Source organism: Oncorhynchus clarkii, chromosome 6 (genome assembly GCF_045791955.1).
Source record: "Oncorhynchus clarkii lewisi isolate Uvic-CL-2024 chromosome 6, UVic_Ocla_1.0, whole genome shotgun sequence".
Taxonomy (NCBI): Eukaryota; Metazoa; Chordata; class Actinopteri; order Salmoniformes; family Salmonidae; genus Oncorhynchus; species Oncorhynchus clarkii.
The window spans coordinates 37,584,995-37,606,818 of NC_092152.1; the positions used below are offsets into that span (position 1 = coordinate 37,584,995).

The 21,824-nt window shown below is 41.2% G+C and overlaps 1 protein-coding gene across 5 annotated transcripts in view; it reads left to right on the top strand.

Annotated features, from left to right (window-relative positions):
* Positions 1 to 21,824, top strand: part of LOC139411100 (protein phosphatase 3, catalytic subunit, gamma isozyme, a) — a 72,200-nt gene that overhangs the window by 7,814 nt on the left and 42,562 nt on the right. For all 5 annotated transcript variants that reach the window (XM_071156952.1, XM_071156954.1, XM_071156955.1 and 2 more), the window contains exons 2-3: positions 9,796 to 9,993; positions 13,279 to 13,403. In XM_071156952.1, the coding sequence (XP_071013053.1) occupies positions 9,796 to 9,993; positions 13,279 to 13,403 (323 nt within the window). The remainder of the gene's footprint in view (positions 1 to 9,795; positions 9,994 to 13,278; positions 13,404 to 21,824) is intronic.

Consider the following 21,824-nt stretch of genomic DNA (forward strand, 5'->3'; position numbering starts at 1 on the left):
GGTGACCAAACTGTGATTTATGACTTATTATTTCCCATTGTAGCCAATTCAGTTGCATTAATTCCATTACTGATTTGTTTGGTAATTGGTAACGGAATTGTACATTTATCACTATGTATTATTATCAGTAAAATCACCGTTTGGTAGCTCTACCGTTACTTGTTACTTCTGTGAACTTTCATTATTCTCCCTCATGAGGGAGATAAATTAGAAAATATCTTGTGCGTTTTTGGTAATTGAATTACAATGAAATATTTCTTAAACTTACTGAAGGTAAACAATGTATCCAAAACGAAATATAAGTGTTATTAGCTGGCAGGGTTCATTCTGTCAACATTGTGTTTTGGTGTATTTATGATACCTTTTTAAAACTTCATAGGGATCAAATCCCGTTAGCGATCGATTTGTTAACATCCGGTGAAATGGCAAAGCGCCAAATTCAAATATTATAAATATTTAACTTTCATAAAATCACAGGTGCAATACACCAAAATAAAGCCTACCTTCTTGTTAATCCAGCCACCGTGTCAGATTTCAAACAGGCTTTACGGCGAAAGCAAACAATGAGATTATCTGAGGACAGCACCCCATCATACAAACATATGAAATCATATTTCAACCAAGCAGGTGCGACACGAAAGTCAGAAATAACGATGTAATTCATGCCTTACCTTTGAAGATCTTCTTCTGTTGGCACTCCAATATGTCCCAGAAACATCACAAATGGTCCATTTGTTCGATAAACTCCTTTTTTTTATATCCCCAAAATGTCCATCTATTTGGCGTGTTTGATTCAGAAAAACACCGGTTCCAACTCGCCCAACATAACTACAAATGATCTAATAAGTTACCTATAAACTTTGTCCAAACATTTCAAACAACTTTCCTAATCCATCCTTGGGTATCCTAAAATGTAAATAATCAATTAAATTTAAGATGGAAAAAAGTGTTCAATAGAGGATAAAATCAACGTGGAGCGCGTGAGACCTGGAGCGCGTGAGACCTGGAGCGCGTGAGACCTGGAGCGCGTGAGACCTGGAGCGCGTGAGACCTGGAGCGCTCACCAAACAAGAGTACACTTGGCTCTACACTCATTCTGCTTCTTCATTTCTCAAAGGAAAAACTTCAACCAATTAAGAAAAACTGGTGACATCTAGTGGAAGCCATAGAAACTGCAACCAAATGCCACAGAAATCTAGTTTCCCATAGGAAACCAATAGAAAACAGTGACCTTAATTGTTTTTATTTTCCTGGATAATTTCTCCTCTGAGTATCGCCTGCCAATTAAGTTATGTTAATACTCCGACATTTCAACAGTTTTTAGAAACTTTAGTGTTTTCTATCCAAATCTACCAATTATATATGCATATCCTAACTTCTGGGCTTGAGTTTACTTTGGGCACGCTTTTCATCCAGACGTCAAAATACCGCCCCCTATCCCAAAGAAGTTAAGACATTTTCTGGTAAATGTTTTCAAAGATCCCTTTTCCATCTGTTTATCCAGAAACCAAAGCCTTTACTTATGCCTAATTTTTAAGCTGGAAAATGGTTGGAAAATGTATCCATACTTTCATTCTCCCAAAATATAGACTCTTCGCTTTAGTTTGACACCCAATTTGTATATGCTCCTATGAACTTCACATGTTTATGCTCATGTGTCCTTTTGACGGAAATGCCCATGTGTACATTTATTTTGCAATGCTCACGCACCCAACACGGCTGGTTCCAGTTTCTAGTAAGTGTGTTAAGCAGGGTTCAAAGCTGCGTCCCTTTAACTTGGCAGTGCAACATACATTTTTTTTATTGGTTGCCAGTGATTTACATTTTGTTGCTGGTCACGTTAGTTTTTGATTCACAATTAGCTTTATTTTATTATCAAGATTTATTGAAACTGCAATGTGTATGCCACAATTTGTATGCAGACCAGGTAGCTTATTAAAGAAGTTTGGTCCGAAGTCTTGGTTGAATCTTTGCGATGTGCAATTGTCATCATGCGCTGTTTGAATTCAAATTTATTTTTTTCCAAAAAACCTTCCCAATTAAATGTTTTCTAAAAAGTAGGGGTACCTGGCAGAATGATACCATGATGATTTGTATCAATCGCTGGGCATTAGTTTATCAAACTCTGCCATCGCATGTAGTCTACACTAGAGGTCGACCGATTATGATTTTTCAACTCTGATTATTGGAGGATCAATAAAAGCCGATACCGATTAATCTGCCGATGTAATTTTTTTATAAAATAATAAGTAAATAAATAATGTATTTATTTGTAATGACAATTACAACAATTCTGAATGGACACTTTTAACTTCATATAATACATCAAAATCAATTTAGCCTCAAATAAATAATGAAAGATGTTCAATTTGGTTTAAATAATGCAAAAACAAAGTGTTGAAGTAGAAGTGCAATATGTGCCATGTAAAAAAACGTTTAAGTTCCTCGCTCAGAACATGAGAACATATGAAAGCTGGTGGTTCCTTTTAACATGAGTCTTCAATATTCTCAGGGAAGATTTTTAGGTTGTAGTTATTATAGGACTATTTCCCTCTATACCATTTGTATTTCATTAACCTTTTGACTGCTGGATGTTCTTATAGGCACTATAGTATTGCCAGTTTAACAGTATAGTTTCCGTCCCTCTCTTCACCCCTACCTGGGCTCAAACCAGGAACACATCGACAACAGCCACCCTCGAAGCATCGTTACCCATCGCTCCACAAAAGCCGCGGCCCTTGCAGAGCAAGGGGAACAACTACTTGAAGGTCTCAGAGCGAGTGACGTCACCGATTGAAACGCTATTAGCGTGCACCCCGCTAACTAGCTAGCCATTTCACATCGGTTACACCAGCCTAATCTCGGGAGTTGATAGCTCAATGCTTGAAGCACAGCGAAGAGCTGTTGGCAAACGCACAATAGTGCTGTTTGAATGAATGCTTACGAGCCTGCTGCTGCTTACCACCGCTCAGTCAGACTGCTCTATAAAATCATAGACCAATTATAACATAATAACACACAGAAATACGAGCCTTAGGTCATTAATATGGTCAAATCCGGAAACTATATTTTCAAAAACAAAAAGTTTATTATTTTAGTGAAATACAGAACCGTTCCGTATTTTATCTAACGGGTGGCATCCCTAAGTCCAAATATTGCCGTTACATTGCACAACCTTCAATGTTATGTCGTAATTTTTTACAATTCTGGCAAATTAATTACGTCTTTGTTAGGAGTAAATGGTCTTCACACAGTTCGCAACGAGCCAGGAGGCCCAAACGGCTGCATATGCATATACCTTGACTGCTTGCACGGAACGCAAGAGAAGTGACACAATTTCCCTAGTTAAAAGAAATTCATGTTAGCAGGCAATATTAGCTAAATATGCAGGTTTAAAAATATATACATCTGTATTGATTTTAAAGAAAGGCATTGATGTTTATGGTTAGGTACGCATTGGTGCAACGAAAGTGCTTTTTTCGCGAATGCGCTTGTTAAATCATCACCCGTTTGGTGAAGTAGGCTGTGATTCGATGAGAAATGAACAGGCATCGCATCGATTATATGCAATGCAGGACAAGCTAGATAACTACATATGGTTGATTATATTACTAGTTTATCTAGTGATTATGTTAAGATGGATTGTTTTTTATAAGTTTAACGCTAGCTAGCAACTTACCTTGGCTTCTTGCTGCGCTCGCGTAACAGGTAGTCAGCCTGACACGCAGTCTCCTCGTGGAGTGCAATGTAATCGGCCACAAAAATGCAAATTACAGATTGTTATGAAAACTTGAAATTGGCCCTAATTAATCTGTCGACCTCTAGTCTACACTGTACATTGTACAGTACAAGAACACTGCTAGCCAAACACAAGTCTCTTGCTATGCGTGCAATTAAATTAAAGAGCAACTACACCCTCCACATTTTTGAGGGGGGATTATTACCAGACCTCAAAAGTGGTCTCCTGATCTGGTTTCAACATGGTTGTGGACTATTTTATGAATTATTTTGAGAGCAAAAACCTGATAAAACTCAGATCTGGAGAAAAATACAACAAAATGTACCAAACTATCAAACTTATTTTATAGGGCCCTACAACTGTAGAGTGACTGGTCAAAATCGCTAACAAGAACCTCCTTTTTTGAGATTGCGCAATCGATTTATTTTTTCTGCCAAACAATCAATTGTAAATATGATATTGTCAAGTTAAAATGTAATTGTGTGTATGGAGGGTAAGACATTACAGGCTACTTGCTCAGCCCACAAATTAAACATACATTTAAATGCTGCGAACTTTCCGGGGCAGTATATATATATTTTTCATTCGGGGCAATAGCTTTCAGTTGGCACTGGCCTGGGTTGCCACTGGCAAATTTACCTGAATGTCAAGCCCTGCAAGGGCATGCTAATTTAAAATATGGCTTGTCGTTATTAGCCTGGTTCTGTATGGAATGCAGGCACATTATGGGACACAGGTGTCTGGTCTCCACCCCGCTGATCCTCAACACTGGGGCCCCACAAGGGTGTGTTCTCAGCCCTCTCCTGTACTCCCTGTTCACCCATGACTGCGTGGCCATGCACGCCTCCAACTCAATCATCAAGTTTGCAGAAGACACTACAGTGGTAGGCTTGATTACCAACAACGAAGAGACTGCCTACAGGGAGGAGGTGAGGGCCCCCGGAGTGTGGTGTCAGGAAAATAACCTCACACTCAACATCAACAAAACAAAGGAGATGATCGTGGACTTCAGGAAACAGAAGAGGGAGCACCCCCCTATCCACATCAACGGGACAGTAGTGGAGAAGGTGTAACGTTTTAAGTTCCTCGGCGTACACATCACGGACAAACTGAAATGGTCCACCCACACAGACGCAACGTGGTGAAGAAGGCTCAGCAGCGCATCTTCAACCTCAGGAGGCTGAAGAAATTTGGCTTGTCACCAAAAACACTCACAAACTTTTACAGATGCACAATCGAGAGCATCTTGTTGGGCTGTATCACCGCCTGGTACGGCAACTGCTCCTCCCACAACCGTAAGGCTTTCCAGAGGGTAGTGAGGTCTGCACAACGCATCACCGGGGGTAAACTACCTGCCCCCAGGACACCTACACCACCCGATGTCACAGGAAGGCCATAAAGATAATCAAGGACAACAACCACCCGAGCCACTGCCTGTTCATCCCTCTATCGTCCAGAAGGCGATGTCAGTACAAGTGCATCAAAGCTGGGACCGAGAGACTGAAAAACAGCTTCTATCTCAAGGCCATCAGACTGTTAAACAGCCACCACTAACATTGAGTGGCTGCTGCCAAACTTACTGACTCAAATCTCTTGCCACTTTAATAATAAAAAATTGGATGTAATAAATGTATCACTAGTCACTTTAAACAATGGCACTTTATATAATGTCTACATACCCTACATTACTCATCTCATATGTATATACTGTACTCTATACCATATCACAGCATCTTGCGGTGAAAAATTGGTGCGACCATATCATGTGCTGGTGCCATCAACTGAAAACCTTTGTTGGAAAAAGTTAGTCTAGAGCCCTGTTAAGCTCATTGTTGATGCATTGTATGCTCATGCTTTGTCATACTAGGTGGGACAGCAATACAATATTTCCATTCACCTGCAGGCTAGAGTTGAGAGACAGAAGATCTAAGATTGATTCGATGTGTCTGATTTGGTCATTGTTTTCTAAAGAAGACCAGTGTCTCTAGTCTTTACTCCCCTGTGCTAGTAGTAGGTTAGATGAAGAGACTGTGGCTCTATGAAAGCTTTGAGGTCAATTGACCTGCTACCAATGTAACAACCAGGACGAAGGGAATGTTAGGCCCTACCTACAGTACCTGCCACACTGGAAATAATAGCCTGGGCACAAATATGGGGTAAAAGCCTTATCACGACCCTGTCTGTCTGGGTGGCTGGCTGTTGAATTCTAAAATGAAAACACACAGCTTTTCTGTTTTAAGGAATGGAGATGGTTGCTTCCTGTATTCCAACTGCCGACCCACTTCCAAGTTCCATATGTGTAGTAGTAGTATAGTCTACACCTAAAAGCAGCATCATTGTCATAATCTTTTCTAATTGCTTGCAGGTGTTGCTACTAGAGGTCGACCGATTTAATCGGAATGGCCGATTTAATTAGGGCCAACTTCAAGTTTTCATAACAATCGGAAATCGGTATTTTTGGGCGCCGATTTGCCAATTTTAAATGATTTATTTTTTTCTATATTTTTTCTATACCTTTTATTTAACTAGGCAAGTCAGTTAAGAACACATTCTTATTTTCAATGACGGCCTAGGAACAGTGGGTTTACTGCCTTGTTCAGGGGCAGAACGACAGATTTTCACATTGTCAGCTCGGAGGATCCAATCTTGCAACCTTAAAGTTAACTAGTCCAACGCAATAACGACTTGCCTCTCTCTCGTTGCACTCCACAAGGAGACTGCCTGTTACGCGAATGCAGTGAGCCAAGGTAAGTTGCTAGCTAGCATTAAACTTATCTTATAAAAACAATCAATCATAACTACTAGTTAACTACACATGGTTGATGATATTACTAGATATTATCTAGCGTGTCCTGCGTTGCATATAATCTGACTGAGCATACAAGTATCTGACTTAGTGGTGGTAGGCAGAAGCAGGCGCGTAAACATTCATTCAAACAGCACTTTAGTGCGTTTTGCCAGCAGCTTTTCGTTGTGCGTCAAACATTGCGCTGTTTATGACTTCAAGCCTATCAACTCCCGAGATGAGGCTGGTGTAACTAAAGTGAAATGGCTAGCTAGTTAGCGCGCGCTAACTACAGGGACGGAAGCTATACTGTTACACTGGCAATACTAAAGTGCCTATAAGAACATCCAATAGTCAAAGGTTAATGAAATACAAATGGTATAAAGGGAAATAGTCCTATAATTCCTATAGTAACTACAACCTAAAACTTCTTACCTCGGAATATTGAAGACTCATGTTAAAAGGAACCACCAGCTTTCATATGTTTTGAGCAAGGAACTGAAACGTTAGCTTTCTTACATAACACATATTGCACTTTTACTTTCTTCTCCAACATTTTGTTTTTGCATTATTTAAACCAAATTGAACATGTTTCATTATTTACTTGAGGCTAAATTGATTTTATTGATGTATTATATTAAGTTAAAATAAGTGTTGTAAAGGTCATTATTACAAATAAATGTTTTTTAAAAATCGTCCGATTAATCGGTATCGGCTTTTTTGGTCCTCCAATAATCGGGATCGGCGTTGAAAAATCATAATTGGTCGACCTCTAGTTGCTACGCAATTTAGCAGGGCTGGGAATTGCCAGGGACTTCACAATTCGATATTATCATGATACTTAGGTGGCAATGCAATATGTATTGCAATTCGTCGGGGCATGGACTCTACAAGATGTCGAACGCGTTCCACAGGGATGCTGGCCCATTTTGACTCTAATGCTTCCCACAGTTGTCAAGTTGGATGGATGTACTTTGGGTGGTGGACCATGGGAAACTGTTGAGTGTGAAAAAAAACAACTACCATCCCCCGTTCAAAGGCACTTAAATCTTTTGTCTTGCCCATTCACCTTCTGAATGGCACACATACCCAATCCATGTCCCAATTGTCTCGAAGCTTAAAAATCATCCCTTAAACCTGTCTCCTCCCCTTAATCGACACTGATTTAAAGTGGATTTAACAAGTGACATGAATAAGGTATCATAGCATTCACCTGGTCATTCTGTCATGGAAAGAACAGGTGCTCTTAATGTTTTGTATACTCTGTGTATGTCAGCTGCCGAGACACGAGAGAGGCATAATTAAAACGAGTTTTGATCAGTCATGGAAATAAGTGCTGAATACATGTTGGCTCACTATTTAAAGAGAACAAGCTATAGGATGAAAAATACCGGTGTATTGGTGCAGGTACAGTCGACTAGCACTAGCTAATGCTATCGATAGTCAAAGTATCTATATAATATTGTCCAAAATAATATTGTGATGTAATGGTGTATTTTTTTCCTCATCACTACAATTTACCCTAGTTTTTTTTTTTTAAACAAAAGATGGACATTTCTTTCTTAATTGTTTTGACAGCTGAGAGTCCAGTATCTAAAACAATAAAGGGTTTTACACGATAGCAACCTTTTGCACTCTGCAAAGGATTGTGGGACTGGAGAACAGATTACCGCCCGGCCAGGTGTGCAATTTGACACTGACTGACAAGCCTACCACGGGATACAGCTGCCTGCTGCCATATAATCTATTAATGTCTGGGGTAGACACTGGATGCAGATGGGAAAGGTTTTCCATCAGTTTGTCTTAAATTACTACTTGATGGGTTATTGTTGTTTTATTGCCTAAGATGTGGGCTCTCTAGGCAAATTTGTGTTAATGTATGTGTGTAAACTCGGCAAAAAAAGCAATGTCCTCTCACTGTCAACTGCAAATATTGTTGTTATGTTCATACAAATATTTGTATGAACATAACAAGAATCTACAACTGAGACATAAACTGAACAAGTTCCACAGACATGTGACTAAAATAAATGGAAAAAATGTGTCTCTGAATAAAAGGGGGTCAAAGGAGGAGGGGGAAGTCTTCACTTCAATGCACAGCATTGAAATTGCCTGCAATGACAACAAGCTCAGTCCGATGATGCTGTGATACACCGCCCCAGACCATAACAGACCCTCTACCTCCAAATCGATCCCGCTCCAGAGTACAGGCCTCGGTGTAATGCTCATTCCTTCGGCAATAAACGTGAATCCGACCATCACCCCTGGTGAGACGAAACCGCGACTCGTCAGTGAAGAGCACTTTTTGCCAGTCCTGTCTGATCCAGTAACGGTGGGTTTGTGCCCATAGTCCCGTTATTGCTGGTGATGTCTGGTGAGGACCTGCCTTACAACAGGACTACAAGCCCTCAGTCAAGCCTCTCTCAGGCTATTGCGGATAGTCTGAGCACTGATGGAGAGAATATGCGTTCCTGGTGTAACTCAGGCAGTTGTTGTTGCCATCCTGTACCTGTCCCGCAGGTGTGATGTTCGGCTCTACTGATCTCGTGCAGGGGTTGTTACACGTGGTCTGCTACTGCGAGGACAATCAGCTGTCCCTCTTGTCTCTCTGTAGCGCTGTCTTAGGCGTCTCACAGTATGGACATTGCAATTTATTGGTCTGGCCACATCTGCAGTCCTCATGCCTTCATGCAGCATGCCTAAGGCACATTCACGCAGATGAGCAGGGACCCTGGGCATCTTTCTTCTGGTGTTTTTCAGAGTCAGTAGAAAGGCCTCTTCAGTGTCCTTAGTTTTCATAACGGTGACCTTAATTGCGTACCGTCTGTAAGCTGTTAGTGTCTTAACGACCGTTCAACAGGTGCATGTTCATTAATTGTTTATGGTTCATTGAACAAGCATGGGAAACAGTGTTTAAACCATTTTACAATGAAGAGCTGTTTAGTTATTTGGATTTTTACAAATGATCTTTGAAAGACAGATTCCTGAAAAAGGGATGTTTCTTTTTTTGCCGAGTTTAGATAGTATGTGGTTTGCCAGCACACATTAGCAATCTGTAGAACACTGTCAGACATAATGCATTGTAGATCACTGCACTCTGACTGACTCATGGAGGTATTAAAGCTAAATGCAAGAGAAATGTCTGTGGGTGGGACCCAGTGGACCTAGGTTGTACCAAAGCCCCGCTCAAAAGGAGTGCACTAAATAGGAAAAGGGTACTTTTTTTTGGGACACATCCTTAATATTGTTTACCGTCTTTTCCCCTGTCAAGCTGTGCCATACCCTCCCCAGCAGCGTCTCTCTATGAAGGAGCTGTTTGAGGATGGCAAGCCCAACGCAGAGACGCTCCGCACCCACCTAGTGAAGGAGGGCCGGCTGGAGGAAGAGGTGGCCCTCCGGGTCATCAACGACGGCGCCAACATCCTGAGACAGGAGAAATGCATGCTGGAGGTAGAGGCACCCATCACAGGTAAGGGAAGAATAGTACTTTATTAGTCAGTTTGAGACATACAGTGGGGAGAACAAGTATTTGATACACTGCCGATTTTTGCAGGTTTTCCTACTTACAAAGCATGTAGAGGTCTGTAATTTTTATCATATCATGTAGAGACGGCATCTAAAACAAAAATCCAGAAAATCACATTGTATGATTTTTAAGTAATTCGCATTTTATTGCATATTTATTGCACATTTTATTGCAGCATGAAGTCTGATACCAACAGGCTCAGAGACAGTTTTGATCTACAAGCCATACGACTGCTGAACACTTGAACTGGACTGACCACCTGATCTGATTCTCCACACGTTAGCACGCACACACACTCATTCATGCTACACACATCAACTGCTGCAACCAGACTTATGATTGCTAAATACTGCACAACTTAAATAATTACCCCAATTTCCCCTTCCCCAAAAGACATGTAAATATTGGACTATAAATTGTGCCTTCCTGTATTACACTTACGCACAAAAATGTACAGTTGAAGTCAAGTTTACATACACTTAGGTTGGAGTCATTAAAACTCGTTTTTCAACCACACAAAAAACTATAGTTTTGGCAAGTCATTTTTCCAACAATTGTTTGCAGACAGATTGTCACTTTTACCAAGTGGGTCAGAAGTTTACATACACTAAGTTGACTGTGCCTTTAAAAAGCTTGGACAATTCCAGAAAATTATGTCATGGCTTTAGAAGCTTCTGATAGGCTAATTGGCATAATTTGAGTCAATTGGAGGTGTACCTGTGGATGTATTTCAAGGCCTACCTTCCAACTCAGTGCCTTTTTGCTTGACATTGTGGGAAAATCTAAAGAAATCAGCCAAGACCTCAGAAAACAATTGTAGACCTCCACAAGTCTGGTTCATCCTTGGGAGCAATTTCCAAATGCCTGAAGTTATCACGTTCATCTGTACAAACAATAGTACGGAAGTATAAACACCATGGGACCACGCAGCCGTCATACCGCTCAGGAAGGAGACGCGTTCTGCCTCCTAGAGATGAACGTACTTTGGTGCGAAAAGTGCAAATCAATCCCAGAACAATGGCAAAGTACCTTGTGAAGATGCTGGAGGAAACGGGTACAAAAGTATCAATATCCACAGTAAACGTGTCCTATATTGACAACCTGAAAGGCCGCTTAGCAAGGAAGAAGCCACTGCTCCAAAACCGCCATAAAAAAGCCAGACTACGGATTGCCACTGCACATAGGGACAAAGATCATACTTTTTGGAGAAATGTCCTCTGGTCTGATGAAACAAAAATAGAACTGTTTGGCCATAATGACCATCGTTATGTTTGGAGGAAAAAGGGTGAGGCTTGCAAGCCGAAGAACACCACCCCAACCGTGAAGCACGGGGGTAGTAGCATCATGAGGGGGTGCTTTGCTGCAGGAGGGACTGGTGCACTTCACAAACTAGATGGCATCATGAGGAGGGAAATTATGTGGATATATTGAAGCAACATCTCAAGACATCGGTCAGGAAGTTAAAGCTTGGTCTCAAATGGGTCTTTCAAATGGACAATGACCCCAAACATATTTCCAAAGTTGTGTCAAAATGGCTTAAGGACAACAAAGTCAAGGTATTGGAGTGGCCATCACAAAACCCTGACCTCAGAACTGAAAAAGCATGTGTGAGCAAGGAGGCCTGCAAACCTGACTCAGTTACACCAGCTCTGTCAGGAGGAATGGGCCAAAATTCACCCAACTTATTGTGGGAAGCTTGTGGAAGGCTACCTGAAACGTTTGACCCCATGTTAAACAATTTAAAGGCAATGCTACCAAATACTAATTGAGTGTATGTAAGCTTTTGACCCACTGGGAATGTGATGAAATAAATCAAATATGAAATCATTCTCTCTCCTATTATTCTGACATTTCACATTATTAAAATAAAGTGGTGATCCTAACTGACCTAAGACAGGGAATTTTTACTTGGATTAAATGTCAGGAATTGTGAAAAACAGCGTTTTTAAATGTATTTGGCAAAGATGTATGTACACTTCCGACTTCAACTGTATTCTATTCTACTGAGGCTTTTACTTTATGTTCGTACTATCCTTTTATTATTTCTTATTGTTTCATTGTTGAGAAGGAACCCCGCAAGTAAGCATTTCATTGGACAGTGTATACCATGTGTATACCGTACATACGACTCATAAAACTTGAAACTCTCCTCGGCTGGTGAAACCAGCCTGATCTCTCCATTGTTTTACTGCACAAGTGAAATAGAATGGTGATAACGCAGGGATTAGACTGGTTCCATCAGGGTTTTTTATTTTTTTTATTTTACCAGGTGAGTTGACTGGGAACACATGCTCATCTACAGCAATGACCTAGGGAATAGTTACCGGGGGGATGATTAGGTGACCGGGATGGTATGAGGGCCAGATTGGGAATTTAGCCAGGACACCGGGGTAAACACCCCTACTCTTACGATAAGTGCCATGGGACATTTAGTGACCACAGAGAGTCAGGACACCCGTTTAACGTCCCATCCGAAAGACGCCACCCTACACAGGGCATTGTCCCCAATCACTGCTCGGGGGCATTGGGATAACGAAACATTTACCAGTGGAAAGGGTGTCTCCTACTGGCCCTCCAACACCACTTCTAGCAGCATCTGGTCTCCCATCCAGGACAAACACTGCTTAGCTTCAGAAGCAAGCCAGCATTGGGATGCAGGGTGGTATGCTGCTGGCTAGCCTGCTCCCTCTGGCCGACACACATGCTGAGTGAGTGAGGATAGTACATGCACAACTCTTTCTCTGGCACCCAGCAGACAGACATTCACACAGTGCCATGGAATAGTGCCCAACCGGGCCCAGAGTAAACACAGCACATGCCTGGGCACTATGCCATGGTACCACACAACTGTTAACTGTATCTGTTGACAGAAGGTGTATTGGAGTGGACCCATTTTGCTGGCCTGAGTTATGGGTGTCATCATATGCCTTTGAACTGAACTCCCAGTTTCACACAGCTGTCCTTACTGTCCTGGTCCAGCTTAGCATATCTGTTCTGCACCATGCTAGTGCTCACACAGCCTCAATCACATGCAAATAGGCCTACATGTCTTCGCTGTATATAAATAGATTACTTTGTCATAGACAGAATTGGGTAACTCTGAAATTACTCTCACTCTTGTGCATATCAAAGTATTGTCATATCAGACCATGTCTCTCCTGTACTAGAGGATAATGACCTATTTTTTCCTTCCCTAACAGTGTTGTTTGTTTGTTTGTTTGTCCTTAGTGTGTGGAGATGTCCACGGCCAGTTCTTTGACCTAATGAAGCTGTTTGAAGTGGGAGGCTCGCCCAGCAACACACGTTATCTTTTCCTTGGAGACTACGTAGACCGAGGCTACTTCAGTATTGAGGTGATTCTACCCTACTGACCCAATTTCCCCCTCTCCTTGAGTCTGCCAATGAAAAAGGATAATCGGAATTGGGGTGAAGCGGAGGAGTGAATAAAAAGTTGGGGATCAGGTTTGGCGACTGCTTGGTGAGTCTGTTCCAGAGCACTCAAAAGGAGAGGATAAATACGATTGGCCTTATTTAGATCCTGCTGCAGGAGGAAATTCCCTGTGTTGTGTTTGAAGGCGAGCAAAGCGGTACACTACCGTTCAAAAGTTTGGGGTCACTTAGAAAATTCCTTGTTTTTGGTCCATTTAAAATAACATCAAATTGATCAGAAATACAGTCGATATTTTTGATGTTGTAAATGACTATTGTGGCTGGAAACGGCTTTTAATGGAATATCTACGTAGGCGTACAGAGGCCCATTATCAGCAACCATCACTCCTGTGTTCCAATGGCACGTTGTGTTAGCTAATCCAAGTTTATCATTTTAAAAGCCAAATTGATCATTAGAAAACCCTTTTGCAATTATGTTAGCACAGCTGAAAACTGTGGTTGTGATTAAAGAAGCATTAAAACTGGCCGCCTGGCCGCCTAGTTGAGTATCTGGAGCATCAGCATTTGTGGGTTCGATTACAGGCTCAAAATGGCCAGAAACAAAGCACTTTCTTCTGAAACTTGTCAGGCAATTCTTGTTCTGAGAAATGATGGCTACTCCATGCGAGAAATTGCCAAGAAACTGAAGATCTGGTACAATGCTGTGTACTACTCCCTTCACAGAACAGGAGACAGAACGCGTCTCCTTCCTGAGCGGTATGACAGCTGCGTGGTCCCATGGTGTTTTATACTTGCGTAATATTGTTTGTACAGATGAACGTGGTACCTTCAGGCATTTGGAAATTGCTCCCAAGGATGAACCAGACTTGTGGAGGTCTACAATTTTTTTTCTTCTGAGGTATTGGCTGATTTCTTTAGATTTCCCCACAATGTCAAGCAAAGAGGCACTGAGTTGGAAGGTAGGCCTTGAAATACATCCACAGGTACACCTCCAATTGACTCAAATTATGTCAATTAGCCTATCAGAAGCTTCTAGTTCCATGACATCATTTTTTTGATTTTTCCAAGCTGTTTAAAGGCACAGTCACAACTTAGTGTATGTAAACTTCTGACCCACTGGAATTGTGATACAGGGAATTATAAGTGAAATAATCTGTCTGTAAGCAATTTTTGGAAATATGACTTGTCATGCACAAAGTGGATGTCCTAACCGATTTGCCAAAACTATAGTTTGTTAACAAGAAATTTGTGGAGTGGTTGAAAAACAAGTTTTAATGTCTCCAACCTAAGTGTATGTAAACTTCCGACTTCAACTGTATAACATGGTGATGTGTGTCTAGCCCTGTTGGACTAGTGTGCCATGTTTAATTTAGACATCTCTCGCTCTCTGTAGTTACCTCTCAAGCCCATTGAGGGGCATCCACTCTGCTGTGCTCTCACGTGGAATTATTATGTCTGAACGTTGCTCAGGGTCAAGTTTGCTAACTCCTTTGTTACATCACATAGTCAAAACCTTAATAATAGCAGCAGTTCTTGCGTCACAAATATAACCAGGTTCTATTTTAGTGCCTGGCTACGCAGACACTTCTTCACGTGTGCGAGCAGTGTTGGTGCAATGATTGAGTAACATTTATTTTGCTATGCGAGCGGTGTGGTCAGCATGTAATATATCTTGATTTGACAAGTATTCAACCCCCTGAGTCAATCAGTATTTAAACCCCTGAGTCAATCAGTATATCTTAGAATCACCTTTGGCAGTGATTTACAGCTGTGAGTCTTTCTGGGTAAGTCTCTAAGAGCTTTGCATACCTGGATTGTACAATATTTGCACTTTAAAAAAAAATATATTCTTCAAGCTATTCTTCAAGTTGGTTGTTGATCATTGCTAGACAGCCATTTTGTATTTATTTATTATGGATCCCCATACTTTTCCTGGGGTCCAGCATAATTAAGGCAGTTATATACAATTAAAAAAACATTACATTACATTTCACAATAGATTAAGTGTGTGCCCTCAGGCCACTACCCTTCTACCACATATCTACAACACAAAATCTATGCTATCGTGTGTCTCTCTACACAGTCGCTATTTCATTTTTACATTTTTATTTTATTTAACTAGGCAAGTTAAAAACCAGGGTCTGTGGCGAGGCCTCTAGCACTGAGATGCAGTGCCTTAGAATGCTGCACCACTCGGGAGCCCTACTGTTCGATAAGGTGTGTTTTATTTATATATATATATTTTTTTTTTTGTTCTTGGTGTGTTTACTGCTTCCATGAGTTTCTTGATGTGGAATAGAGTTCCATGTAGTCGTGGTTCTATGTAGTACTGTGCACCTCTCATTGTCTGTTCTGGTCTTCGGAAATGTGAGGAGACCTCTGGTGGCATGTCTTGTGAGGTATGCATGGGTGTCTGAGCTGTGTGCTAGTAGTTTAAACAGACAGCTCGGTGCATTCAACATGGCAATACCTCTCATAAATAGTAGTGATGAAGTCAGTCTCTCCTCTACTTTGAGCCAGGAGATATTGACATTAATAATATCAATGTTAGCTCTCTGTGTACATTTTGAAGGCCAGCCATGATGCCCTGTCTGGGGCAATTGTAATTTTCCTAAGTCCCTCTTTGTGGCATCTGACCACACGACTGGACAGTAGTCCAAATGCGACAAAACAACAGCCTGTAGGACCTGTCTTGTTGTTAGTGTTGAGCAGCGTTTTATTATGGACTGACCTCTCCCCATCTTCGCTAATGTTGCATCAATATGTTTTGTCCATGACAGTTTAAAATCCAGGGTTACTCCAAGCAGTTTAGTATCCTCAACTTGCTAAATTTCCACGTTATTCATTAAAAGATTTAGATGAGGTTTAGGGTTTAGTGAATGATTTGTCCCAAGTAGAATGCTTTTCATTTATGAAATGTTTAGGATAAACGTATTTCTTGTCACTCATTCTGAAACGAACTGCAGCAATGATTTCACGTGCTGTGGCAGCTGATGTGTCGAGTCATCAGCATACATGGACACACATGCTTTAATCTGAGCCAGGTCATTAGTAAAGATGGAAAATATTAATGGGCCTAGATAGCTGCCCTGGGGAATACCTGACTCTGCCTGGATTGTGTTGGAGAGGCTTCCATTAAAGAACACCTTGTGTGTTTTGTTCAGACGGGTAACTCGCAATCCACAATATAGCTGGGGGTGTAAAGCCAATAAGTTTTTCCAGCAGCAAATTGTGATCAATGATGTAAAAAATGCACTGAAGTCTAATAAAAAAGCTCCCACAGTTTTTGTATCATACCTTACCTTGATTGTAAGGTATACCTTTATCATACCTTACCTTGATTGGTGGAGGTCTGCAGAGATTGTTGTACGTCTGGGAAGTTCTTCCATCTCCACAGATGATCTCTGGAGCCCTGACAGTGACCATCGGGTTCTTGGTCACCTCCCTGACCAAGGTCCTTCTCCCCCCGATTGCTCAGTTTGGCCAGGCGGCTAGCTCTAGGAAGAGTCTTGGTTCCAAACTTCTTCCATTTAAGAATGGTTGATGCCACTGTTCTTGGGGACCTTCAATGCTGCAGAAATGTTTTGGTACAATTCCCCAGATCTGTGCCTTGACACAATCCTCTCTCTGAGCTCTACGGGCAATTCCTTCGGCCTCATGGCTTCGTTTCTGTGCTGATATGCACTGTCAACTGTGGGACCTTATATAGACAGGTGTGTGCGTTTCCAAATCTTGTCCAATCAATTGAATATACCACAGGTGGACTCCAAGTTGTAGAAGCATCTCAAGGATGATCAATGGAAACCGGGTGCATCTGAGATACATTTTTGAGTCTCATAGCAAAGGGTCTTTTTTTTATTTGTAATACATTTGCAAAAATGTCTAAACCTGTTTTTGCTTTGTTATAATGGAGTATTCTGTGTAGATTTGAGGAATTTGTATTTTAATACATTTTAGAATAAGGCTATAATGTAACAAAAATGTGAAAAAAGTCAAGGGGTCTGAATACTTTCTGAATGCATTGTATGTGTGGGGTACAGAGATGTTTTAACGTTAAATCATTTTAAACACTATCTTATTATGTAATTTATAGATCGTGTAACTTTATGTGTCTTGTTATGCAAATGTTTACTCCTGAACTTATTTAGTCTTGCCATAACAAAGGGGTTGACTCAAGACATTCCATCCTTAAAAAAATGCCATTTGTAAAAATATAATTCCACTTTGACATTGTGTGTGTGTGTGTGTGTGGGGGGGGGGGGGGGGGGGGGGGGGAGTGAATGAATGAGTGTCCGGTATTAGCTATAAAGGCAATGCTTCTAAAATGCCTTTGTACTTATTTTTGAGATGTTATCAATTTCGACAATCTGAAATGTATGCGCTGCAAAGAAATACAATAGGCACCTTTACATAGGCTGAACACCAGACTGTTCTAGCGAACAGTGTTCAGATTCCCTTTGCGGTAGCCTACTTAAGCTTTGTGTTGCCAGTTTGTGATCTGCGGGGTTAAAGTACCCCAATTCAGCGAGTGTTACATCTCCTATTTCCCCGCCCGTGTCTGGTACTCCAAAAAGTTGGACGGGTTGGCAGGTTTGCCACTGGTGTAGACTAGTTTTTTTGTGTTTGCTTCTATGTAGGGTTCAATGGTTGTGTGTCTGTCTGTGTGCGAGGAGACTGGCTGTGCGTGCATTAAAAGAGAGTCTCACGTAGCTACGACTGAGGCCCTTGGCTGAGGCCCCCTCACTGAACCAGCTGTTTTTGTATAATCAGGCCTCCACCTCTGTGACAAACCCACAGACTATCCACCCTCAAGACTGCCTGTGTGTCTGGAATCTAGTATATCAGTGGTGAGAGAGCAAAATGGTGGTGGGTTTTGACCCTAATGAGCTGTAGCACTTCTTAGACAGCCCTGCTGCTGATAGGTCCAAATGGCACTACATGCCCATTTAGGCTCTGGTCAAAAGTAGTGCACTATATATGGCATCCATGTTGAGTGTAATGCATTACAGTAATCAGATTACTTTAAAACAGTAATATAACGTCACTTTAAAATTGGATAATATAATTAGTTACTTTTTCAATTATACTTTCAGAATCATATCTCTGCCAGTGCGTTATATATCCTCAGTGGCCAGTTTTAGGTACACTCATCTAGTACTGGGTTGAACCCCCCCTTTGCCTCTGGAACAACCTGAATTATTCTGTGGATTTAAACGTTGCTCAGTTGGTATCAAGGGACCTAACGTGTGCCAGGAAAACATTACACCACCGCCACCACCACCTGTTCCAATCATGCTGCGTACACCAAATCCTGACTCTGCCATCAGCATGACACAACCGAAGCCGGGACTCGTCGGACCAGGCAATATTTTTCCACTCCTCAATTGTCCAGCGTTGGTGATCGCGAGCCCGCTTTTTGTTTTTAGCTTATAGAAATGGGACGCTGTGTGGTCCAATCTGTTGCAATGGCCGACGAGTTGTTCGTTCCGAGATGCCGTTCTGCACACCACTGTTGTACTTTTTTTTAACCTTTTATTTAACTAGGCAAGTCAGTTAAGAACAAATTCTTATTTTCAGTGACAGCCTAGGAACAGTGGGTTAACTGCCTGTTCGGGGGCAGAACGACATATTTGTCAATTTGTACCTTGTCAGCTCGGGGATTTGAACTTGCAACCTTCCGGTTACTAGTCCAACGCTGCCCCTGGGCCCGCCTGTTAGCTTCTCCTTCATCCTCTCATCATCGAGCTGTTTTCAGCCACAGGACTGCCGCTGACTTTTTTTTTTTTTTTTGTCGCATAATACCCCATAATGACAAAGCGAAAACAGGTTTATAGACATTTTTGCAAATTTACATAAGTATTCAGACCCTTTTGCTTTGAGACTTGAAATTGAGCCTAGGTGCATCCTGTTTCCATTGACCATCCTTGATGTTTCTACAACGTGATTGGAGTCCACCTGTGGTAAATTAAATTGATTGGACAGGATTTGGAAAGACACAACTGTCTATATAAGGTCCCACAGTTGACAGAGCAAAAACCAAGCCATGAGGTTGAAGGAATTGTCTCTAGAGCTCCGAGACAGGATTGTGTCGAGGCACAGATCTGGGGAAGAGTACCAAAAAATGTATGCAGCATTGAAGGTCCCCAAGAACACAGTGGCCTCCATCCTTCTTAAATGGAAGAAGTTTGGAACCACCAAGACTCTTCCTAGAGCTGGCCACCCGGCCAAACTGAGGAATCAGGGGAGAAGGGCCTAAATTCAAGGAGGTGACCAAGAACCATATGATCACTGACAGAGCTCCAGAGTTCCTCTATGGAGATGGGAGAACCTTGCAGAAGGACAACCATCTCTGCAGCCATCCACCAATCAGGTCTTTATGGTAGAGTGGCTGACTGAAGCCAATCCTCAGTAAAAGGCATATGAAAGCCCGCTTGGAGTTCGCCAAAAGGCACCTCAAGACTCTGACCATGAGAAACAAGATTATCTGGTCTGATGAAACCAAGATTGAACTCTTTGGCTTGAATGTCAAGCGTCATGTCTGGAAGAAACCTGGCACCATCCCTACGTAGAAGCGCGGTGGTGACGGCATCATACCGTGAGGATGTTTTTCAGCGGCAGGGACTGGGTGTTAGTCAGGATCGAAGCAAAGATGAACGGAGCAAAGTACAGAGATCCTTGATGAAAACCTGCTCCAGAACGCTCAGGACGTCAGACTGGGGTGAAGTCTCTGAATGTTCTTGAGTGGGCTCTGGCTGGGCCAATCAAGCATCCCTGGAGAGACCTGAAAGTAGCAGCGATGCTCCCCATCCAACCTGACAGAGCTTGAGAGGATCTGCAGAGAAGAATGGAATAACCTCCCCAAATACAGGTGTGCCAAGCTTGTAGCGTCATACCCCAAACGTCTCAAGGCTATAATCGCTGCCAACGGTGCTTCAACAAAGTACTGAGTAAAGGGTCTGAATGCTTAAGTAAATGCCATATTTGTCTTATTTTTAATTAATTAGCAAACATTTCTATAAGCTTGTTTTTGCTATGTTATTATGTGGTGTTGTGTGTAGATTAATGAGGGGGGAAAACAATTTAATCAATTTTAGAATAAGGCTGTAAATAACCGAATGTGGAAAAAGGCAAAGGGTCTGAATACTTTCCGAAGGCACTGTATATACAAAGCTCATGCCTTTCAAGCAACTTTTTTCAAATAATCTTTAGTCTCATCATGCAGCCTTACAATGTATTAAAAATCAAAACATATAGCCCGATTTTTGTTTTGTTTTTTTGTAGAACAACTAAAATTACATTAATAACTCTAAATTAAGCATAGGAGTACATATTTCTTTGTTAGCCGCTCAACACAGAATAGACGCATGTGCGTACTCGCTCATCGTTTGGAGAAAAATATATATTTAAAGTTTTGTTTAATTGTATTCATACTATAATGCCACAGATTGTATGCTAAAGCAACTGGTGTAGCACACAGTCATTTGGCATAGCCACATCAGGACCTAACATAAGGACATTTTTTTTCATATCATGTTTCTTTAGACTTGTCTAAAATAAATAATGGATTTATTGTGAAGGTGTAGGCTATATTACATGGATTTATTCGACTTTTTAAAATGGCTTGTAGGCTATTTGTGGTAGCCAGGAGATGCTAAATGTGTTTGTTAATTAACGGTGAATTACCGTGAGACTGACCGTTATTTGCTTGACAATCACCAGCAGATGAAATTTCGTTAAAAATATCACTGTAGAATAACTGTGATTCCATGCTTTCCTCAAGTTGAAAAATATATTATTTCAATTTCATTCAGTTATATTTTACTATAAGTAATATGACAATTAATAGAACTCATTAATCTGCACAGAAAGTAATTTTGTAACGTAACACTTTACTTTGAAGTAATGGGTAATATGAAGCTTTAGGAAACGAATTCCAGCACTATAGGGCATAGGGTGCCATTTGGGATGCATACTCTTACAGCCCAAGCTTACTATTGAGTGCTGATTTGACATGTTTTGCCGTGACAGATTTGGTTAATGTAGATCAGACCCATTTTTGTATCCCCATATAGCTTTTGTGGCCTCCTGAAATTGGGTCTGCTGAAACTAGAAAAAAACGAAAATGAGATTGCTGTTGGATTTTTTTTTTTAATGAGTTTTCTTTCTGCTGATTTCCTGTGCTCTCTGAATGGTCATCGTGGTAACTGCATGATTTAGCATTTCAGTTAGTTTGAAATTAGTGTTAAACGAACATTTCTGTCCAGGAGCCGTTGTCATGTAAAGTGGATTAAAGCATTTCCATTATTACGTTGATAGAGGATTTAAATAATGGATTTTGCAGCCACTAAATAAGAAGAGCAAAAACGGGTAGACTTGACCCCTAG